Source organism: Echeneis naucrates, chromosome 17 (genome assembly GCF_900963305.1).
Source record: "Echeneis naucrates chromosome 17, fEcheNa1.1, whole genome shotgun sequence".
In the NCBI taxonomy this organism is placed as follows: Eukaryota; Metazoa; Chordata; class Actinopteri; order Carangiformes; family Echeneidae; genus Echeneis; species Echeneis naucrates.
The window spans coordinates 18,089,632-18,114,064 of NC_042527.1; the positions used below are offsets into that span (position 1 = coordinate 18,089,632).

The 24,433-nt window shown below is 42.3% G+C and overlaps 2 protein-coding genes across 4 annotated transcripts in view; one reads left to right on the top strand and one right to left on the bottom strand.

Moving 5' to 3' along the window:
- Window positions 1–774: 774 nt before the first annotated feature.
- Window positions 775–19,109, top strand: zzz3 (zinc finger, ZZ-type containing 3). 2 transcript variants are annotated; one of them, XM_029524842.1, is made up of 12 exons: window positions 775–906; window positions 6,661–8,662; window positions 11,557–11,695; window positions 12,219–12,366; window positions 12,466–12,578; window positions 13,227–13,298; window positions 13,851–13,952; window positions 14,363–14,458; window positions 14,851–15,000; window positions 16,241–16,375; window positions 16,761–16,861; window positions 17,407–19,109. In XM_029524842.1, the coding sequence occupies exons 2-12, from the start codon at window positions 6,726–6,728 to the stop codon at window positions 17,549–17,551; spliced, it is 3,138 nt and encodes a 1,045-aa protein (XP_029380702.1). In that variant the 5' UTR covers window positions 775–906; window positions 6,661–6,725; the 3' UTR covers window positions 17,552–19,109. The 2 variants fall into 2 exon arrangements, with proteins under 2 accessions (XP_029380702.1, XP_029380703.1); XM_029524843.1 differs by lacking the exon at window positions 775–906 and adding an exon at window positions 2,004–2,151.
- A 1,320-nt stretch (window positions 19,110–20,429) lies between these two features.
- ak5 (adenylate kinase 5) overlaps window positions 20,430–24,433 on the bottom strand; it is a 42,772-nt gene continuing 38,768 nt past the window's right edge. For both annotated transcript variants that reach the window (XM_029525206.1, XM_029525207.1), the window contains exons 12-14: window positions 22,688–22,804; window positions 22,088–22,318; window positions 20,430–21,057 (exon numbers count right to left, since the gene is read on the bottom strand). In XM_029525206.1, coding sequence (XP_029381066.1) covers window positions 20,977–21,057; window positions 22,088–22,318; window positions 22,688–22,804 — 429 coding nt within the window. In that variant the 3' untranslated portion in view covers window positions 20,430–20,976. The remainder of the gene's footprint in view (window positions 21,058–22,087; window positions 22,319–22,687; window positions 22,805–24,433) is intronic.

A 24,433-nucleotide genomic window follows, 5' to 3' on the forward strand; every position in this document is an offset into this window, starting at 1 on the left:
TCACGCAAATGTCTGGTTTGTATTTGAATGTACCAGTACTGATGGTGACAGTATGTTGGTTAGGATTCAGCACTTAGTTACTTATCACAGAAGGGGGGGGGGGGGGGGGGGGTGATTTAATATGTTAAGATTTTTTTTTTTTTTTTTGTAGAAAATAAGTGGCAGGCAGAGTCTGTTAAGAATGCATGCTTCAACACTCAATGCCAGTTTAACATCACATGTAACTGCATGTAAATACAAAGCTGCTCATAAAATGTGCACGCAACTCACGATCTGGATCTGTCTTCACTAAATTGTACAGCTGTAGAAATGATATCAGTATATAATCAGCATCATTATCAGCAATCTGATTAATTAAAAGGCATTATTTTTGTGTATGGGCATGGCGTTGCTTAATGTTTTGGCTGATAGGCGGCAAACAGAATGCTGTACTGTAAAATTGTGCATATGGATGTCACTTGAGTAAGATCTACTCTGATTTTTGCTGGCTGACACTATTAAAACATGATGAAAACACGCTGAACATTTGTGCTCACCTTTTAATTTTAATATTTTTTTTTTTCACAGCATTTGCTGATTTCTGCTGAAGTGAAGTGTTTGGATGTGCAATGAGCAGTAAAAATGAGACCAGAGAAAGTCAATTACAACGCACACTGTCATCATCATAAAAAAAATAAATAAATAAAATAAAATAACGAATGCTCATTAATTAAACGAGGTTTGTCGGAGAGTGTGTGTGTGTGTGTGAGTGTGAGAGAGAGGGACCGACTGCACTTCTGGCAGAGGCAAAAAATGTGTAGTGTTGCATTTTGACAAGCGCGGCTGAATCGGCTCACACACCCCGACGAGTTGACTGGACCGAAAACATGGCTGCGGCCGAACGTGCAGCAGATTTACGGAAGTGAGGTATGTGTAATTCTTGAGCTTCAAAAGCTTATTTTAGAAGTCTACCTCCATTTCGGTACTCGCAGCGCGGCTAACGACAAAACCCCCGAATTCGCTACCCCCCCTCTCAAAAATGTCCACGGCCCGCATTGTTGGCAGCACACAAATATATCGGCAAAGTTATGCGCGGAACAATCAGCTAGCTTGGCTAGCTAATGTTAACCTGCTGCGGCTAGCGGTAGCTGCTAACTGGTTACACTCCCTGGCTGCTAGCCGTGCTACTTCTGTCCGCACATAGCGGACCAAACAATGTTAGTAAGGACCCCCATTTCTTTTTCAGAGTTGTTAACGGACTTAACGTCTGGTCGGTGGTCGAGCTAGCTAGCTAGTGTGTGTGTGTATCGGGTGGTGGTAACGTTGTTAGTCGGTGGTGCTGGTGGTGGTGGTGGGGGGCGACGTCTGAAATCGCCACGATTTCTTCTCTGCTCGTTGCGATTAACTGTGAAAAACTAGCATATGCAGCGTTAGCCAAGTTGGCTAACTAGTCGTCCACTGGAGGAGGAGGCGAGAGGGGGAGAAACAAACAAAAACAAAACAAAAAAAAAAAAAAGAACAAAAAAAATTGAAAGTGGCTTGGGGAGGTTGTAGTGTACGTGTAAGTCGGGTGTCACGGAAAAAGCGCAGAGAGCTTGAATTTGACGGGTGCTTCGGTCTGTAGTTTTGTGTTTTTAAGCGTTGGGGTTTTGTGTTTAGCTCCGGGAGCTAACGGTAAGTTAGTTTGTTTGACGGCTAGCTCGCTGAGCACCAAGCTAGCTCAAGTAACGTTCGCCTGAAGTTGGTCCATGCTAACGCGCACGCTGCTGCCCAGCTTCGTTAACCACCTGTGCTTTGCCTCGAACGTGCTCCCGGAGTTTTATTTATTAATTTATTATTATTATTATTATTGTTATTGTTTCTTTTAAATACCGCAAACTTTAAAGTTCATCTGATGCAAACTAGTGTTAACTCAACCGGCGGCACGTGCCTGCCGGTCGTCCGGTGTCGGTAGTTGTTTTTTTTTTTTTTTTTTTTTTTAAACAGCATCCTCGTGCCTCCTAACTTTGTCGGTGCTGAGCTCGCGGCAGCTGATTAGCCGGGATGTGGGGCTTTGGGCCATTCTCGTCGGTGTGTGCACCAACACCACTTCGGGGATTTTTGGCTGCCTGTAGGCCCGGTGGAAGTGTTGAACTCCGGGTCAGCAGCACGGAGGAGCAGACCGACACCCCGGTAAAAATAATAATCATAAAATAAAATAAAAATCATCGACACAAAACGCATTTCTCGCTCTCCAACTCCCGGTCGCTTAGCCAGCACCAGCCTCCGCACTTTGCTTGTAAAGTGTGTGTGTGTTTGCTTATATGTAAAAAGCTACGCCTCAAATGAAAATCTTATGTTTGGGTGTATGGAGTCAAATGAGAGGATTCGTAAACCGGGCTCTGTCATGATATGGTATAGTACAACCAGCACGTGTTTTTCATAACTTCACAACCAAAACGCGCTTTAGACGAGACCAGGAAGTGGTTGTGATTGAGAGGTGAGGCACACATGTGTCCTGTCTAGATACGTGTGGTGACTGTTAACGTAGTTTGGCTGTGACACTTTTAAAATGCAAGGTGAAGCTGCAGTTGGTGAGCAGACATTGTCCTTTTCCATAAACCGTGTTATGATCAGAGAGGAGACACGGCAGTATTTTGTGTTAAGACTACCAACTCCAATCTCACTGCTATAAAATGAAACTTGGCACTTGTGGGGATTACAAGGACATGGCATGCTGTGTTGTTCCATGATAAAACAGCAATAGTTTAGTCTGAATTAGATTTTACTCGTTAGTAGTGATTACATTTAAATGTTAATGTTTGACCCAATTTGCCCTCAAATGTGTTGAGTCAAATAATCTGCATTTATGACATGAAATTATATGGACATCCTTGTCTTCACCAGGCATAAAAACTATTTGACAAATGTAACATTATTTTTTAATTCAGGACCCCTAATTCTAGAAATCCAGTACCAGCCAAACAGTGGCCAATGGTTTCATGTGGTGGTGCCTATCCCTCCTGGCCATTGACCCCCCACAAAACACATTGTTACACTGACCAGAGACTTTAGTGTTGGCCAGTGTTGTGAATTATGTGCAGTTCAACAAATGTTATGAGTTTGTGTAAGATGTTTTTAATTTTGACAAGGTGAAACTATTTTATGTTACTAGTGGCTGTGGAAACAAATGCTATGATCTACATGATCGTACAAAAGATGATAACAGTAAAATTAACATGAGGACGCTTCTTAGAAAATAAATCCATGAATAGTCTTTCATTTTATCAATGAAGGTCTTAAAAGGTGCATTATGTTTGAAGTGACTATCCTTTGTCTTTTTAACTGTGGCAGTTATCTTTGGTTTACTTGCACACAGTTGTGTCAGGTAGATTGTTGTCTTGGAGAGCTTGCCACAGTATTTCTGTGTGTTTAAGCTGTCTCAGTCTCTTCTGTATCATCATTTAATCCCAGACAGAATCCACAATGTTCAGATCAGGGCTGGTGCAGGACTTAGTTCTCTATTCCTGTACGTTTTAAGTTGTTGTCCTGCTGCAGAATAACTTTGGGCCCGGTCTGATGTCTCCCTAATGGTATTGCATGATGCATAAGAATCTTCCAACTTAAATGCCATTATCTTTGGCACAACACTGTATATTTTAATGCTACTACACTACATGCTCCACACCCAAAGAGGCTGTTGTCAATGATTAGCCCTCCATGAAAGAAGTTCTAGCATGCTTACTTTGTAACAGGGTGGACTGGGAAGAAAGTGAGCTTTTATGCACACTACCTTAACTGCCTGCACTCTTTATTTTACAACACTGCAACCATTACACCTGCTAGATGTGCATTATTAGTTAGCTCGAGCACCAGTTTAGTATTGTATTGTGTGGTAGTCATTCATAATTTATTATTCATGATTTTTCAACCTGCTTCAATAGAGCGATGAAATCTTTGTTGTAATTCCAGTAAAAAAATATATTTAAAATGAATGATTAGTTATGTAAAGGCTTTCTTTACTTGACTAGTACACATTCCTTGACCCTCACTGGGCCCTCTTAGGTCCAGTTATGTTTACTTTGAACAAACTGTAACATCAAGCCACTGTTTTCAGTTTCACATGTTCTCATGCTTTTTCTGAAGGGAGGAAAACAGAGCAAGATCAGGGCTGACACAGAGAGAGAAAACGATATGTTTACAGATTTAAGTGGCTTGGTGTAGTTGCACTCCTGGGATAGGATGGTTGCTTTTGCCAAGTAATCATAACTTGTTCTAATCGACACACAGTTTTTCTTTGTATGTTTCCAACAGGCTCTTACACTGACACTAGACTTTAATTTTGTAATTATTAGTTGAAACCATCCCAGCTATTCCAACAACTTGTTAATTATTGCCATAACAAATTGTTAGTCTGCTCAACAAATTCCCCGATCAGTCCGAAGAAGTGATTAGTTTGCTAGTTTTTGAGAGCAGGTCACATGATTCAGCTTAATTAGTTTTGTCATGTTCAATCTAAGGGCGGGTGCTCAGTCTGAATAACCTGCACCCCTGCTCCCCCCGTTGTGTTTTTCTTTCTCTCCCTTATTATATGCATGGACAAATCACATTAGCTTTCTCAGCTGGAGTCTTTACTGGAGTGCGAGTAATACGTGCATGTGTTAATGCTTATTCCAGGTGACTATTATGTTTTCTCCCTGAAGGAATATTATCAAAATGTATTTGTACCCAGGGTAGTCCTTGGCTTTCATGTTGCTGTGCTTGCACTGTGTAGGGGAAGGGCTGGAGTGTCCCAGGAAACAAGGAGCTTTTAAATTAGTTTTGACAGAGGTCATCCCACAGAGTGCTGTCCCAGGAATTAATGTAAATGAACACCATGTCCAATGCTAATTGATGCAATGATTTCTCTCTTCCAAATTGAAATTCTACAACTACATCTCAGTTTCTGCGAAAGGACACCCAGTGAGATCATCCCCCTCTTTTTGTCACTTTAGTGTGACCTTTATGGCATTACATTTTTTATTGTCCTCTGTTCTCAGATTTATTAGTTTGAGTCATGATCTAGAGGATACTTTGGCTGCAAGTGTCCTATTTGGGTGCTGATTAGGAGGTTTTCAGGATTTAGGGCATAAATGCACATCAGGGCAGGATTGTTTTAATCCAACTACTTCAATTTTCCTTTTAATTAATTTAACTAAACATTTTTTTGTTCTTTGTGTTGATTTATTGTCATGTCATCTGTTGTCATGTAATATAATCTATTACTTGTATTACAAGACTGCTGGCCCAGTTTTGTTTTTTTTTTTTTTTTTCCTTGTAGAAATTATGTAATTTCACCCATCGACACATCGCTTCAAATCTGCTTCACTCTTTCACCCTTATGCACGCTGAAAATACTGTGCAAAATCAAAATTGTATAGCTTTTTTAAATATGTGGTTTAGTAACGTAGCAATTCTAATGAAGTTCCAATTGCCTCAATACACCCTATTGTGGTTTAACCTGCCGACATATCATGAGATTGTCACTTAGTACTGAAAATCAATAATATTGTAATTATTAATGATTAAAGACTGTTAACTATCAGGGAAATAGATAATTTAGTATTGAATTGGACATTATTGGCTAGTACCTGGTTGCATTTGGGTGGTGCTTATTTTTTAAACTCACACTGTAAATTGGTGCTTTTGTTGTAGCTCACAGTTACATATTTTATCAGTGACCCAGTGTGTTTTGGGAGGGTTTGTGGTACAATTTTGTCAGGAAGTTAATAATCATGTCCTAACCATGCATGGTTGTCCACACTTCAAGCCTCTAAGCCTTGTGTAGGATTTTTGTTGTTGGAGCCTTTCAGCTTTTGTACGTCCTAATTAAGAGTGGACGGATTGTAGCCTTTGGCCCTCTGCTCCACCTATTATAAAGAGATTAGCAGACTATAGTGTGTGATGAAAAATTTACAATCGAAACATTATCTCTGTTGCGATTAATAGAAAAATTACAGTGTCAGAAATCAATCAACTGTAAAAACATATTTATTCTAGGTCTGACAGAGTAAGCTGTGATCTCTGCAGAGGGGGAATAAATAAATCCTCACTGAAATGCAAACATTATTGTTGCAGTTTTATATTTCATTATTTTCTGTTAATACAACATTCAAAAAATCACCAATTTGCCTGCTTCGGGGCTTTTCTACACTTAAAATTCTCAGTGGATGTTCACCTTTAACTCTTAAGTAAGAAGCACAAACAAGTTGGGTGTCGATCCTTACACATTTGTGAAGTGTTGTGAGGAACTTTGTGTTTGGTTATTTAGTCTAAATGGGAGACCTGATATTGTTATTTCATGTTTTGATCAACTAGTCTGTAAAATGTATTTCCTCTACACAGACCTGGAATAAGACATCTAATTTTGCTTGTGGCCACAATGTGTTGCCTAGCTACAATGACAGGAGAAATCAATACCCCTCTGGTGTGAGCGGAGAAATGACCCAAGCTGTATTTAACAAAGACCTTATAGTGAGCACTATTGTAAGAAACACCTTGTGCATTCATTTTTAGCTTGGTTGGCCAGTGAAACTATCTAAACATATAACCACTGCATTATTGGTACTACAGTGTAACCTTTGAGCCGTAAATGTTTGCTGTGTTCAGTTATTGTAATACCTTAATGAGGTGCATGTATCTGTGGTATCGTGTGTTTTGCAGGTGCCCACATTCTGCTGCAAAGGAGAGAGCACCAGGATGAGGAGACTGTAGGCACCCGCCGTAGTATGGCCGCGTCCCGTTCCTCGCGCGTCACAAGGTCATCAGTGGGGCTCAATGGATTGGATGAGAACTTTTGTGGCCGAACCCTCAGGAACCGCAGCATCGCCCAGCCGGAGGAGACATCAGTGTCTCCCGTACCAAGGGCCCGCTCACCCAAGAAGAAACAGGATGCCAAGCAGGACACAAAACAGGACAACAAGCAGGAGTCAAAGCAGGACGCCAAGCAGGACGCGAAACAGGACAACAAGCAGGAGTCGAAGCAGGACGCGAAACAGGACAACAAGCAGGAGTCGAAGCAGGACGCGAAACAGGACAACAAGCAGGAGTCGAAGCAGGACGCCAAGCAGGACACGAAGCAGGACACGAAGCAGGACGCCAAGCAGGACACGAAGCAGGACGCCAAGCAGGACACGAAGCAGGACGCCAAGCAGGAGTCGAAGCAGGACGCCAAGCAGGAGTCGAAGCAGGACGCCAAACAGGAGGGCAAGCAGGAGTCAAAGCAAGACGTTAAGCAGGATTCAAAGCAGGACGCTAAACATGATACAAAGCAGGATGCCAAGCAGGACACTCAGCATGATGGCCAGCAACAGGCCTCATTGCAGCGAAAGGAAACTGATTTAAATGCTTCCCCTGCTGAGGTGGAGCAATGGACCAGCTCCAGGAAGCGGGGTGTGTCCTGTTTAGAAAAAGACATTACTTCTGAGAAGCCCGAGAACTGTGACAGGGGGAAAGGGGTGCGGGGTGCCTCTCCTCAAATCAAAAGGGCCAAACGGTGCTCCCGCTCAGGAGAGCCTCAGGGACATGAAGAGCACCCTGAGCCACAGAAAGCTGAAAGTCCAGTCTCTCTCCCAGAGCCTAACAAAGACAACAGTTGTGAAGAATTTCCCAGCCAAAACTCTGCTCTTGTAGCTCCTTCCTCGCCTGTCCTTAATAAAGAGGAAGACGAGGTGACGGGGGCGAAGGCAGAGGATGGTCACGTGGAGTGTGACGGGGCACCTCAGCCCCCAAATGCTTACAAAGCTTCTAATGGACTCGGAGAGAATAAAGCAGAGCAATCTAGCACACTTACTGAAGAGCCTAGTGCAAACCCCACCTCTGCCACAAACTCCCCATTGCTGCTTAACGGTAGTAGCCAGGCGGGGGCTCCCTCATCCCCTGACCCTGCTGTGCCTTGTAGAAACTCTGTCCCTGGGCAGGTGGAGGTCTCTGGCTCATCTGCACCACCACTTGAGGGTGTTGCGGAGGATCCTGTACCTGAGTTGATAGTGGTGAAGGAGCATGAGGTGGAGGAGATGGAGGTGGACGTGGTGGGCGAGCCGCTGTGTCTGGCCCACGAGGAGCAGGTGACAGAGTGTGAGAGCGATACCAATGGCCGGCCACTGACACCAGTGCAGGAAACTGCTGCCTCCACCTCTGCTACCACACCCAACGTGAACAGTAGTCCAATCAACAACAGTAACTCAGGAGAAACTACACCCCCACTTGCAACAACCCCCTCCCCCACAGAGCCAGGGTGCAACCCCTCAATATCCAACACCCCCCCATCCTTCACAGAGCTCTATGAACACAGATACACCCTACGGACTTCACCCAGGAGGGCTGCCAATGGTGGCAAAGCCACCTCCTCCAAGCCCAGCTCTCCTCCCAGAGACAACGGTCCCTTGAGGGAAGAGGGGGAGGTGATGGTTGGGCCGGAGGAGGATTGTCCCATGGTGGAAGAATCTGCTCCCTCTGACTCTATTGGCGCTTTGAGTGAGGAGCCACCTTCTGTGGTTCCTGGAGACAATGCAGGTGGAGAGGTTGGCGGGTCTGTGGACAGTAAAGAATCTGAGTGCAGCAAGGAGATTACACAGTCCCAGGCTGCAGAGGAGGAGGAGGAAGAAGAGGAGCCAGACGTGTATTACTTTGAGTCTGACCACCTGGCTCTTCAACACAATAAAGAGTATGTGGGAGCTCGTCAGGGATTGTGCTTCTCCCCCCATCTTTTGTTGATTTAGCTCTCACACATGGTCATCACTATATTCTGCGATCATTGCATTACTTCTGCTCTGTGGTTTTGAATGAAGCAAATGCACTTCAGTTAATGTGGATGTCTGGGCCAAGAGTATTTTATGTTTTGGAAGTGCTGTATATGGTAAAATTTCCATATGATAAGATAACAATATTTCTCCTGTTTTGTTTTTTTAATTTTCTCACCACTCCCACCCAAGATTGACTTTTCAACTTTGACCTAACAATTATTTTCATTATCATTTAATCTCTTATTTATATCGTTAATTGTTTGAATTATTGAAATGCCAGAGAAAATGAGGTATGCCATTGCCAAAGGTCATGTATTCATGATTGTTTTTGATTTGAATTCAAATCTTACATATGACAGGTTCACTGTCGTTGTATTGCAACAAAGAAAAGAATCAGATCCTCACATTGAAGGTGTTGTATTCAAAGGATGTTTGTTTTTGCCTTAGAAATGACTGAAACTACTAGTTGATTATTACAACTGCTGCTGATCACTTCTTTATTCATCAATTAATTGATTAAGTGATTTAACTGTTGCAACTCTACCTGCGGCCCTCTTTTGATGATGAAGGCAAAACAGCTTTATACTAGCCATAGATTTATTGATTTTATTTGTTATTTTATTTTATTTATTTATTGTCTCAAAGGGATTAAAAAAAATATTTGGTAAGATGTAAATGTCATGGGAGGGGGAATAATTAGCCTTTTTGATCAGCAGATCATCCTTTTGCTCAGAAAACAAATGTAAATCAACACTGCATCTTGAGTTTTTGCACCACCAACACATAGACAGAATGTTTAATTATTCCAGTTATTTTTGGAGTCTTCTCTCAGTCATTATGGGGATGTTGGTGAGCATCTAACTATAGCTCCTGAATAATTGTTCCGGTTTTACATGTTCAGCATTTATTATCACCTTTAACCTGCTGCTGTGATCATGTGAATTGGTTGCCAGTTGTCAGATTTCCAAGTTGGAAGATAATTGTTGTTAAAATAACTGTTCCATTTGTTTTGCATCCCTGTTTTCTGAAGAATAAGAGCTGTTTGTTTGTTAGGGACTTTTCAGCGTCGGGCTTTGTTCCCAGTTTTGTTGTCAGATGTCATGCAAGATTATGTTGATTTCAGTGGACAGGTCTCACAGTGTGCACAGTCGTGCTCTGCCTACTGCACTCTGGCAGGTCAGCATTCATGATGCATCTTCATTGGAGGCTGGGTGGAGTGCTTTAGGGACTGAGAGACATCAGCTGAGCTCCTTCTGTCTGTCACACTAGTGTTGTTGAATGTTTCAAATTTGGATTGTAGCTCTAGAGTAAGATTTCACTGCACTTGTGTTGCAAGGTAATTGGATCAAGTTTCTGTCACAAGCCAAGGTTTCATTGTGCTGACTAAGGGGAATTATTGAAGGTCCAGATCAATGCGGTGAGGAGTCACTTTTAGGGAAGTGTGACTAGGCATTTTAAGGTTGCTGAATATGGAGAATCGAACCAGACATGATTGATGGTCTGTGTCGATAAAATCCTTCATTTGCACCTCAAATTTATGGTTTTTGACAATTTACCCTCTTACTATATCATGCAAATATATTATTGAATTTATTCAACCCTCAATTAACAAGCATTATCATAGCAAAACTATTGTCCTGGACAGCCTTTCATTTGGCACCAGTGTTAGTGAGTGGTCCTTAAGTCCAGTAGGTGGCAATGAAATACCAGACTTGTTCCTAGACACCTGGAGAGAGTCTGTGGTGTTGAAGCACAGCCAAGATCTCCTCATTCCCCTCAAATGGATTATCGCACAGTGTGTTCATCTGAAAAGTCAGCATGCTTGCTGCTTTCTGTTGCACAGACCTTACAGTTCAATCAGCATCCTTCTGTACATGAAGTGTGTATTAGCAAGTTTTAGTGCTGTTGCATAGCCAGATTCAAGGCTTGAATTATAGCCGGGAACTGTTGCTGGACAAGGTCAACTGTCCCTCACATAATGTAAAAGGATAGTGTCACTATCTAATCAAAGGCTATAAGGTTAAAGATAGTTGACTTCTCTGATTATTTTTATGTGGAGGATTTTCAAACTACTGGCAGTTATTGAATAAACTGTGTCCTGTGCATTGACTTTCATTCATGTCCTGTTAGGAGGGATTGATCCACTCTGCTCCACTGAGCACCTGCATTAGGTTATAGCCACATAGGATGCTGTCACACTGCTGTCGATTTCCTCCGGCTCTGCTCGTACTGTAAGGCCTCTGAGTCGGTAACACATTTAGTCATTGACAGCTCAGTTTGCTGTTATCTTGTTGCCCCAGTGTGTGTGCGTAAAAGGTCAGACTTCTACAGTGCTGAAGACTCCCCAAGCACCGCGAAACCCAAGTGTTAGTCATGCAAAGATTTTGGTATTCACTTTGAAATCTTGAGTGATTTTTTTTTTTTTTTTTTTTAAAATATAGTCTCTGATCAGAACAATGTTGTTTATTTTCTGTTACCAGGCTAGCTTTTATTTTCTGCCATCTGCAAACGCTGCAAAGGTAACTCTGAAGGTGTTAGATTCTCTCCAAAACACCTGGTTTCAGAATATGCATATTTTATTACCCATTGCCAAGATCTGTACCACCTGTAAAGACATTATAAAGAAAGTGGGTGGAAAAGCTAGGAGACCTCTTCTTGTATTGTATAACTATTTAGGTTCTGAGTGCCAAGGTTGAATTATGCATCGTCTGGTGTTTAAAAGTTTGATGCACTGCAGCATTGCAATTGTCAGGTTAAATAATGTAAGCAGGCCATTCATTCCACTCTTGTCTAAACTCACTTCTATTCATGTCAGTTATCAGAGGCTGCTGCAGACCATCGGTGTTCTTGAGGCCCAGCGCACACAAGCCATCCTGGACCTGGAGACCTTGGCACGTCACCAGAGAGAAGCACTGGCAGATCCCATCAGCTTTGTGGAACAGCTGCAGAAACGGGTAAGAAACAAAACAGACACTATGTCCTTGATACAGTAAAATATTTTAAATGTGGGAGTGCAGGAGAGGAGAAGTGTCATGTTTGTGGACTGAGTAAATGCACTTCATGTCTATCCAATATGTTAGTTGTGCTGGATCAAACCTCTGAGACATGTCATACTGAATTTGGTTTCTGCCTCAGGAATTACCTTGCTTGTCAAGATGAATAAATATATTTCTCAAATAAATATATTTGCTAGCTTGTAAAGTTCAGGGAGCAGCTTTAACATTCCTTTTTCACTGTATGAGTCAGAACTCTTGCAAAAGTTGAGGCAAATATTTTTGAAGACACATTGTGTTGAACGACTGGTCTCAAATTTCAGTTTTGAAAAATGTGAGCATGCCCAATAAATGTAAAAATAAACTAAAACGTGAAAGTTGGCTTGCAGCATCTTTTGGTTCCTCTTGTGTCACATATTTATTGCTGCAGTCAGAGAAGTTATGTGTTCATTTGTTAATGGGTTGTGACTTTTATGATCCTCAGGTGGATTTAGGCTTGCCGTGTCCTCAGCGTGTTGTTCAGCTCCCTGACATTGCGTGGGAACAGTACACCTCAGGCCTTGGTGACTTTGAGAGAGAGTTCTGTGACAAGAAACGCAAAACTCGGCGGCTAAAGCTGATCTTTGACAAAGGCAAGTAGAAACGCCTTAATTTCATATTAAGTCGATGAGATCTTCATCCTCAACTTGTGAAGTGTGTCATACAATAAGCACCATCTTCTCCTTTTTTAGGTTTGCCTCTTCGACCAAAAAGCCCTGTAGAGCCCAAGAAAGAGGGTGAATCCTCCACCATGTACTCCTCTTTGCCTACCAGTGATGCCCCAGAGAATGGAAGGCAAACACAGGTATGCCTCTGCCTCTTCACTAAAATAATCTGTGCGGCGCTCATGCTGCTGCCATTGTCACGGTGGTGAGTCTCTGATTTCCTGCAGCTTGCCCTATAAATTGTCAGGTTATTGCCATTTTACAACGCCTGGCCTCCTTCAATCTCATCTCCCACATACTCCTAAGCATACAGCACAAAACATGGTATCTGTGGAACGATAAAGGGACAGCCTACACCTCTGGTTGCAATGTCTTATTCTTGGCCGTGTATGCCTTTCCAAGCTGTATAGGCCAAGGTTTAACTCTTAATTGATTGTTGGGATTAAACCACAGTAAGCATTTAGCATGCCGCAAACAACTCCTTAATTATTCCGATCTCTCTCTCTCTGTTTATATTGTGCAAGCTCATTTGCATTTCCCCTAGCCTTCGCTGTCTGAATCCTAACGGGATTTTGTTTGTCACTCAAAAGAGTTGCTGTTTTTCTATGTTTTCCCAATGACGCGTCTCGAGTCACATCTGACAGCCTTGCTTTCTCTGTCAAACTGACAGATTCAGTGTGCCAGGAAGTTCATATACATGCATCTCTTCAAATAGCATTTGCCCCCTTTTTTTTCTTTTTTTAACATCAATTCATTCTTTTAATGCCTGTCACTTGTTTTCCTGACAGATGATCAGGGGAAGGATTTGTCACCCAAACAAGCCTGACACATTTAACCAGCTGTGGACGGTGGAGGAACAGGTAGGCAGCAAATGTCTAACACTATGTTTTATCATACTGACTTAATTTGTTGGGGAAAAACAGCTGCACAGAAAAACAAAATAAACCATGAACAGCATATGAAATAAACAAAGGGAGCAGCCGTGTGTGTGTGTGTGTGTGTGTGTGTGTGTGTGTGTGTGTGTGTGTGTGTGTGTGTGTGTGTGTGTGTGTGTGTGTGTGTGTGTGTGTGTGTGTGTGTGTGTGTGTGTGTGTGTGTGTGTGTGTGTGTGATCGCTCAATGACAACAGCATAACAACAATTTTTGGGACTTTATAGATTAAAAAAAAATCAAACACCATTTCCCATATTGATGTTTTGAAGCACAAATGTTGAAATCTACAGGATGATCGTCAGCCAACTACCACCGTTTTAGGGAATAAGCAGCAGATGATTAATTTGTTCTATGTACCTCTTTCATGGACTTCTTTTATCGATGATTGAAGTATTTGTGTACTGCTGCCTAGTATTATCATTTGTACAATAAGGAAGTTCTCCTTTCAGTTTTCATGCATTTCTTTGTGTATTTGTTAGAAAAAACTGGAGCAGCTTCTTGTTAAGTTCCCACCTGAGGAAGTAGAGTCCAGGAGATGGCAGAAGATCGCTGATGAGCTGGGCAACCGGACAGCAAAGCAGGTAACACTTTGATGAGCTAGAAAGAAATTATTGATTATGACTTTTTACATTTACTTGGTGAAGTTACTTCTCTATAAATGAAGAAAACCGCAATACATACATAACTTTCTGGTCAGAAGATTTCACATCAAAGAAATGACCTATACCTGAAATAATTAATTTGACAAATTATTTGTTTCCTGTCGCCTGTGAGCTAGTTTATTTGTGGTTTTATTAGCTTGTCACGACTTTAAAAAAAATTGGTCTTTTACTTGAAAATTGCAAGAGTGCAGAGTATGCATCAACTTAATGACAACTGCAGTCCTGCAAGTACTTGAATGATACGTGTGTGTTTGACCTCAATTATTCGAAACAGCTGTTCCTTGGTTGGAAATAATTAACTAAGCAATTTTCCTGTTACGACTTTGCAGGTTGCCAGTAGAGTTCAAAAATACTTCATCAAACTGACAAAAGCTGGTATCCCGGTGCCTGGAAGAACACCAAACCTGTGCATGTACACTAAAAAGGTACCTGTTATTCACTCTAATCCCCATGGAAAACCATAGTGTTATTAATTTTACAAAAACAAATGATTACTTACATATTCATCAAACCACTCAGTGCCGCCTCATCTCCTGTGGATGGGGACAGTGTCATACTGTTTCTTCCCTAATTTAGTTTTCCTTTCGTCACTTTGCTGTATTTTTTAAGCTATATACTGTCAGCTGTATTTTTTAACACAGTTTATTGTTCTAATTGTAACTTCATATGTAGTTGCATGCATTTGCTGCATCCTATATTGATATAGTTTAATTTTATTTATTTATTTATTTATTTATTTTTAAGTTCTGCCACAATATACGTCCAAGGGGACATTTAAAGACTGCCTGCTTTTGCAACTGTACTGTTTGTTCTCTAGGCGTCCAGTAAGAGGCAGCACCACCTTAACAAGCACCTGTACCGGCCGTCCACCTTCTTGACCTCCTATGAGCCTCCGGTCTACATGGACGAAGACGATGAGCGCTCGGCGTATTACAGCAGTGTGCAGGATCCCTCAGCTGATGACTCGGTCAGTCCTTTGTCACATCACAGAATATCAATAACTGGAAGCCACAAATCTATTGCCTTCATTTTTAAGTATCTGTGTGTTTATTTATACACACACACACACACACTCACTCACTCACTCACTCACTCACACACACCTCCCATGTTCTTTGTGCTGGGAGATTATCTTGTAACTGAGCTCATTCGTCCCCTTCTTTGTCATCATCCACAGTCTTGCCCTCTCCTCCTTATGTAAGAAGTGGCCCGTAAGACCGGTAAAAGCTGCATGTTATGTGCCTTCGAGAGTTTGTTCTCTACCTGAATAGTTCATTTAAATCCCATTTCATGGAGAAATATCCCTGACTTGTCTCTTACATCTGTGACAGACTGATCCTCCGTCTCCTAACTCCTCCATAACACCTTTGGATGAAATGAAGCATTTAGCTCTAGATCATGCTCGTCTCTTTACCTCTCTCCTATCAAGGCAGTCTGTGTTGTTAAAAACCGCTAAATCAGAGCAGGGGGTCTGGCCAGCCTCACCTCTTTTTCCATTTGAACTGCGCGACTCCTGACACTTGCAGTTATCCAAGCGTTGACATTTTCTTTCTCCCCTTTTGATGGCAGTAACCTTTTAGTTAAACCAGGTTGCCGTGTCCTGCTGAGAACACAGGCTGCCTATTCCACCAGTGCGTTAACAAACACTCTGGCACCGCCGATACAAAGTAAAGTCGTAAAAATGCTACCAGCGTGGGCCGCGATAATTTCTCCCTTCTCCAGTTTGTCCTTTGCTTTAATAGTGTTTGGAGGTTGCATTGAACTTCTTCTCAGGGCAACTGTGTCAGCAGCTTAGCAGGACTTTAACAAAACCAAACCCTGTCGAGACCTGAAAATACTTCTGTTGAAAACAATGCTGCAGCCAGAAGCTTTCATAGATGGCAGACATTCATTTTTCATGTGTGCTTTGAGCCAAACGACAATCCATTCTCACTAATTGGACACAACAATATTACTATCCACAGAAGAAAAGCCAAACTGATTACAGATGTGTCCAACTAAAATTAGGCCCATAAATTTGTCTTTGCGGTATAAAAGATCTAGAGAATGAAACGATCACATCACCTGAGTTTTGTACAGATGCTTTTTGTGTGTGTTTCCTGATGCCTGTCAGTCACCACCTCTGCTTTCTTTCTTTCAGTTTTTGCATGTTTATGTATGTGTTGTTTTTTTTTTTTTTTTTTTTTGCCTGCTGCTCTGCACCCCAGGATGAGGAGAGTGTACCTGTGGAGTTGAGAAATTTACCAGAATACAAAGAGCTTTTGGAGCTGAAGCGACTGAAAAAACAGAAGCTGCAGGAGATCCAGGAGGATAAGGTTGGGGTACGGCACATCGGCTACAAGGTGAAGATTAAACACATTTCTGTTGCTCATTAAAACCAGACTGAAGTCACAGTGACGGAGAGGGTTTGTAGGCTGGCGTTCTAATTCTGACATATGCTTATAGATTTTAAATTTTTGCTATTTGATTCTATTTTGATTATTTTTGAAAATGTAATTCAGAAAATATTTTAGCAAAGACCAGAGAGACGGTGTGCTCCATCCCAGTTAAAGATGTTTTTGGTCTGTTGTTGTCTAAGTGTAAGGCGGTTCCAGTCTGACCTCTCAACATCTCAGCTTTCTGATAATCAGTTCACACAAGTCCATTGTTGCCAGCATGAGATAGTCTTATACTTGGCTGATATTGTTTTCTGAGGATGTTGTGTGTGCTTGTGTTTGTTTTGTGCAGTGTGACGTCTGTGGCATGGAGCCAATCCAAGGTGTGCGGTGGCACTGTCAGGACTGTCCGCCGGACAACTCGGTCGATTTCTGCTCCAACTGCTCCGACTGGTGAGTTTCTCCAACTCTGTCACATGCAGAAATTGTTGTTAGGGTGGGTCAAAATGAATGTGTAGAGTTTCTTGTGTCTTTGTGGTGAGGGATTTCATTAGTCCGATTATTGTAGCCACAAATAATTTTTTATAGAGTTTCCAGAAGCTTCAGTATTATAATACATATTGAAATTGTGAAATGTCTTGTTTTCTTGTATTAAATTTCTTTTGCTAGCCTAAAGAAGCTTTAAACTCAGTGGCCAGATTGAGACACAACACTAAAATTTTCTCAGTTTCTCTGAAATGGGCACCAGATTATGTTGTGAGAAAATAAACTAATTTCTTGTTAATTTCTATATACATTCACGTGTGTGTGTGTGTGCACGTGCGTGCTGCTGCTGCTGCTATGAGTCTGAAAGGCCAATGCTGTTCATTTGTTTTGCTGTTGTTGTTTTTTTTTTTTAACATTTGTTGTTTTAATTTTACCGTCAACCAGAGTTTTTGCACCTTTGGCTCTAATATCACTGATTTTTCTCTTTTTTTTTTTCTCTTCTCATCATGCAGCTTGTTAAAGACAGAGACCCACAAGCCTAACCACCACTTGGAGCCGGTGTACCAGCCAGAAACCTTTCTGGACAGGGACTACTGCCTGCCGCAGAGCACAGGCTACAACTACCTGGACCCTAACTACTTCCCAGCCAACAGATGACGGTACCAGGCGTCCCTAGCTCCAGGCTCTCTCCACATATCCCACAGGCCACTCTGTGCATGGCTCCATCCTCCAAGTCCAAGATAACCGCTTAACCCGCCGCCAGGCAGGAAGGCCAGCAGGCAGGCAGACAGCTAGGGGCCTCAGAGCAGACCACAGTGCTGCTGGTGGGGGGCTGTTGGTAAACTGGCCTCCCTGACTCACGCAAAGGGCGGCCATGTTGGTTCCTCAGACAAGGGGGCCCCGCTCCACCTCAGCCAGGTTAATCAACGGATCTGTGATTTGAAATGATACACTATTTTTAAAAACAAACAAACAAACAAACAAACAAAAAAACAAAGCCACACCGACATTCCCGAGCTCTGTGACTTCAGGAGGGCTGTCCCTGTTTCCCTCTTCCTGTCATCACCCTCCAGTTACCTCCCTGTGCTGCTTCAAAACTGGAGAATTGACGATCAGTCTGGTGAATGGAGATGTGTGGTCAACTCGTGTGTCATAGTGGACTGTGAAGTCATCAACTGAAATACACACAGGTGGTTTGTATGTGTGTATGTGGTCTCCGTGTTATGCAAGAGTGAAAAATGTTTCTAGCTAGGTATCCGTAGAATGAGTATTTATGAGCCGCAGCTTCCCCAGCGGGAGTTGGGGGCGGCTGTGAGAGACATCAGACGGACACTGAGGTTGAGGCCGGTGGGTTTATGGCTGCAGACTGTAGGAAATTCTGCTGCTCCACATGACATTCTGCAGACGGACCTGTACGTGTTAACGGACTGTCCGCCGTGTTTTTCGTAATGGCGCCGTCAATACCACTGTCACACAACGCTGCTCTCTACCCCCTCACCTTTCAAACAGATTTACGCACACACAGACACACACACACAAATGCACACTTTCATCTCTATTTCCTTTCCCTTTGCTCTCTCCACTAAAACATGTCTAACAAGGAAGCACTACAGCACGGAGAGAAAATGCTTTTGAAGGCGGGCGAATGGGAAAGAATGGAAAAATACAGAACGTGTTTTTGTTTTTGTTTTCTTTTCTCCTCCCCCCAATGTGTGCCGTTGTTGATCATGTTGAGTGTACAAGTATATGGTGATAAGTAGCCAGTGCTAGTTGCTGTGTGCCATTTTAAAAAAAAAAAAGAAAAGAAAAAAAAAAGTCTTTTGTTCACTTCCAAATCTGGCCACAACTTCTCCCTTTTTGCGTGGCACCATCAACTCACATTATCCTACATTATTGATCCAGTCATCATGCCTCTAGACCTCCTTTAATTTTGCAGTCCACTTCAAAAGTTCCATTTAAAAGATTGTATTTTTATTAATCTATTTAAAAAAAAATGAAGTGGTTGGTGCCTCCACTGTGGAACAACCCACACAATTTTATACACATAGATTTTGTTGTGCTTGAGTAGACACCATTTTGTATGGTTTTCGTCTCCTTCCCAGACCCCCTTTGCCCTGCTTCAATATCTGTGTATAACAGTCTGTTCTTATGTAAAAAAAAATAAAAAATAAAATAAAAAATAATGTAAAAAAATGCTAGAGGAGAACCGTGGAAATAAAAGTATGTGAAAATAGTGTTTCTACATATCTGGTTCCTGAAGTAGTAGTATTATTATCACTATTAAATATCCTTATTGCTCTTTTGTCACTCAGAGATACACAAACTGTTCTGACCTGCTTTTCTTCACTTAACACCTGACTGAGCAGAAACTGTCGAGTGGCTGCTTCTGAAATCTGAAGGCTTGGATCTTTGTCTGAGATTATTGTGAGCTAAACAACTTTGAAATGTAGACAAAAAGAACATTTTAACAAGTAGCCTGGGGCTTGGAAACTGTGATGGTCACTATGTGCTGCTCACATTTTTGTCTGTATTCCAACACTGTTGATATTTAAATCAATTCAAATCAAAATGTGGCCACAAGAAACAATTTCCTGAAGCCCACGCTGATGTCTCCAGTCTTAAGTAAGATATAAAGTTTGTGCTGAGTGATCTTTTTTATTTTTGTTTGTTTTGCTTATTTTGTCCAAAAGCATTTGTAGTGACGCTGAAACATACTCAGTTTACAGTGATTCAAACAGCACACAGTTCATATTTTAGAAGCAGAAGCCATTAATTTTTGGTTTAATGCTCTGGGTTTGTTTGTTTGAGTTGTGAAAATGATCAGATCCAAACAGGTTTTGGTTTTGCACAGTATTTCGTCCCTATTCAGTATCCTGGACATAAATATCAGATTGAAAAGTACTGTGAAACCGTGTGAAGATAAAATTTAAGCAGGCAGCATCATGGATGGTGAATAACTCAAGCTTGGCGTGAGTCAAGGGAAATGTCCAGTGCATCTCTAGTTCAGACATCTGTTTGGTCATAACCCTTTCTAGCATACGAGTGTTTTAGCAGAAGAAAAACAGGAGACAGAAAATGTTAATTCCCCAGAGCAGGATCAGATTGGTGCCTGCTCATCAGCAGAGAATCACGATGAGCGACAGCTAATTTATCACCTGTTCCACCTGCCAAAGTGTCTCTGTGGTGTAAGATGGTTTTCTTTTCTTTTCTAACCCTAATGAGAGCAATTTCTAAACCCCCAGCTGTTGTCAGGAAGATGGAACATCTTCCTTCTTTTTTTGTCCCTTTCCGTTTATGGTCCCTTATGTGCACTCCCTGACTGCTGCTGCAGCTAAAGGTCACCTGCTGATGTTGGCTACGTCACCTCATTTCTTTTCTTTATCTTTTATTTTAATTTTAGATTGGATGTTTCCTTGGTTACCTTTCACGTCGCACCATCTTTATTGATGTGGGCTGCTCACCAGCAGATGGGGCTGTCAGATCAGTTTTGATCATCTCCTCAGACTAAAGGACACACTGAGAAATCCTCCATTTAGCAAACGCACTGTCTTTATTTGAATGTTAAATACCAGACTGGAACAAATACACTTGTGCGACGCACTTGGAAACATACAAATGCAATATTCATCAATACTCTGCTTTTTATTGAATTTGAATGCACAAAAGGCAGTTAAGCTTGATTGTAATTCATGCATGCTTGTTTACAATTTAAAAGCATGTTGCTGTGGCTGAGAGCATGAACACACGCTGACATTTTTACTTTCTGACGTGGTGGGAAGCCTCTCCGTCAGCAGAGAGCTTTCACATTCCGCAGGAAACAAGCTCTCAGTCACAGCAGGGGATGCTATTTTCTCTGTACATTTATTTGCCTGAATCCGGCAGTTGGCAGCATATATTGAGGTCGATGATGGAGGGGGAGAGTGAGAGAGAGATGATGCAAGAAGGTGAAGCAGGAAGTGACAACCAGGCGCCGTATCACCATCAAAAGCAGAGATTGCTGGGAAAATCTGAAAACATCAGATGGGACATGCATGCCACTGGAGTTCATGAGCAGGTGTGAGGTCGGGGGGGGGGGTTCAGCTCTAGAAGTCAGAAGACAGACAGGACTCCATCACCTGGCAGATCTGGGAGAACACCTCATCCGGAGACCTCTCAGCATCAATCTGTGGACACAAAGCGGCATTCAGGAGACGCCAGACTCAGACTGACCACCTCAGGATGCACTGTGGCATTTAACCCCCCCTCAGACTCAAAACGCCTCATGTGGCATTTAAATGTTCAAACAACTGCCCCCCCCCCTCACAATCAGAAACTGATTGTCTGCTGACCCTCGTCCCCAAATGCACAGTCAGTCTCTGCAGTCGCCTCCCAGCCTTTTCTACATCACTGACATCCAAGACAAAGTATCTGATGTGTCGATGAGGCAGATTTACGTTCACTGATATCAAATCATCTTTAAGACAACAGTTCTCCTCTGGAGCTAATCTCTCTGTTTACACCGGACGCCATCAAGTGGAGACTAAATCCACTTCGGTTGTTCTGTGAAAATATGTGATGGAAGTTCATTTGAAGCATCAGAAGGTGACAAAGTTACACAAAGTCACCAAGTTCAGCACAAAAATCCCTCTTCTGAGTGACGGTAACACAAAAAACGATACAGATACTCGAACTGACTTGTTTCTTTCTTTTAATGAAAGCAATTTCTAAACTTCCAGCTGTTGTCAGAAAGATGTGAAAGTTTGTTGGGTAACAAATTAAAGGAAGTCAGTGCAGGTGGGTTTAAACAGAACTTGATTTATCAGATGTGGATATAGAGTCTGTTCTGCGGGAGCTTTTCGAAACCTAAATATATCTTTTATGTTAATTTGTTTGCGGTGACATTTGATGACAAACCTTATCGCTGAAGTGTTCTGCAGGTGAAGACTAATCGTGTTGATCCTTTATGTCCTACATGTTACATAATCATCTCATCATACAAAACAACACTTAAATATCAATTTATACAAAAAATTGGACAGTAATGAGATGGTTTGCTTTGAAACATGAGGTTTTTTGTCAGCTTTCAGTGGAGAGAGATATTTCCCTGTTAATCTAATTCATTTTGATCTCTCTTTTTCAGTGTAGTGAATTTCAGCAGAGGTGAACCTCCGGTCCGGACCCCTCACCAACACAAAAGCGTCTGTCTGACGTTACCGTGTGCAGGAGCTGCTTGTGTTCGTAGTGCGCCGCCACCGCCTGGCTGCTGTTGCAGAAGCTCTCGGCCCTCCTGTGAATGCTGCTGTCTCTGTCTGTGCAGGGACAGAAACTGGACTCAGATCCAGACCCGGAGCCGGAGCCAGTGCTGGATCTGCCACGGCACTGGGGACGGCTGGACGTGGAGTCAGATGAGCAGCTGAGCAGGAGGACGGCGCCGGGTTCACCCATCTGAGGCAGGAGGCAGAGGGAAACAGTAAACCTCAGCACTGCATGCTGTGTGTGTGTGTGTGTGTGTTGTCTCCATCGAAAACATGACATTATCCTTCACTATCAAACAAGTCTTTGTCATAATGAACACATAATTTCAGTTTGCCGTGTCCTCATTATTTCACTTCTTCATTAACAGTGTGAGTCATAGTTAATTATCGATGTTTACTCTGTCAGTGCTGCATGTCAAACACATTTCACAATAAAATCAGCTGCATGTTTCGTCTTTTCTTTCCCTCCCCTTCTGACTTCTCTCTTTGAGCCCTCACACCTCTTTAAGTGTTGTTGGTGTATGTGCTGCTGTGTGTCCTGTCCGCCCGGCGCTCTGACCTTGGCTTCGTACTCCTCCGCCTGCCTCAGGTCTCTGGGGAAGCTGCTGACCAGAAGACCTTTCCCCAGCCGTACTGTCGACGCCGCCGCGTCACAGAGCAGCTCCAGCAGTGTGTCCTGCAGATTTAATACAGCACAGGCACTCATTAGCATTCACGGCTGAAGAAGTGAAACGCACGTGTTCATATATAACGTTTGTTTGCGACCTTATGAATGCATGCATGCAACCTGAGCAGGTTGAGGCTCCGTTGGGGGGCCGAGGAGCTGCAGGTTCACTGTGTGTCTACAGCAACAGCATCTTTTCCTTTTCAAAGCGTTTTGCTTTTATTTGCTTTTTAGTTTTAAGGTCTTGAACCACATTACTCTTTTTCGTCCAGCCATCATAACATTTTGTGGGATTACTTTTCTGTTAGTGACTCACTTGTTTCAGAGCTTTAGATAGTTAAACAGCATCGTTGTCAGCACAAGCTGCAGATATAACAAAGTATTTCACTGCTCAGAAAAGGTTCTTGAATTGTAAGCAGAGTGTTTTTCTAAAGCACTTTTCCACTCTGTGCATTCAAAGTGTCACATTCAAACGGAGCTTCTCTGTAGAACAAAGCTCAATTACATTTGGAGCAACTTTCCAAACTGACATGCAGGCTGGAGGATCTGAGGATTGAACCACTGACCTCTCAACGTGAGCGAACATGCTTAACTAGAAGGAACTAGAAGGGCCAATCAGCCAAAAGTGTGCATCGATAAATAATCCACGTGATATATCCTGGTGTGTTTCTATATGCATTTATATTCCATATCTGAGTGCAATAAAGATAAATAGATGACACTTTTTAATTTATTCCAGCACCATGACAAACTAGGACTTCAAAAACCACAGACATGGATGGATCACTGAATTTATACAGAGCTTTTATATGTTTTTCTAGATGGGAGTTTAAAGTGCAAAATGAGCAACAACAGATAAAAAAGACGGCAAACATACAAAATGGCCACGAAGCGACACTCGACACTTTTTTAAAATTCCCAGCAGTGTTGGGTCGAATCAACATGTCAAACAGGATGAGCACCATAAAAGAAATAGCTGTTAAAGAAATCTATTAAAGTGGACACCACCGTGCTCATGTGGCACACAAATCAGTCGGCCAACCTGCTGTAGTTTGTGGCAGAGCAGGATTTCTCTGTTTTGTTGTTGGGCCCAGTTAAAAATTGTGGCCTCTTGTGTAAAAACAGCATGCCATCATGTCTCCGTCAGATATTCTCCACCTGTTAGATTGAGCCAAACATGGAAGACAACATTCGGTTGGTTTATGATACACGTGTTCTTCTTCAGAACAAATGATGTGTGCTGCGGCTGCTCCCGTCTCTAAACCACAATTATCTGCCACTCATCAACTTCTTCTGAAAAAAATACCTCGGACGGCGTCCATTCACTCTGATGGTACGCTCAGTTGTCAGTTTATTAGGTACAGCCGGCTAAAATGCAGTCTAATGCACAAACCCTGTGATTAAATCCTGACTGCGTAGATGTCTGTAATCATTTTCTACCAATCATGCTTGACTGGACGCAGTTTAACCTCCAACAGCATCATAAAATACGGGAACTGGCTTCGTACTGCTGTGTTTCTGTGGCTGTGACCAGACAGGACGCCGATGGTGGATTTCACTCGGTGGCAAATATTAAATTGCTCTTCCTGTGTTGCCAGGCAACAGTACGGCGACTTTTTACATGATCAACATTCACCAGAG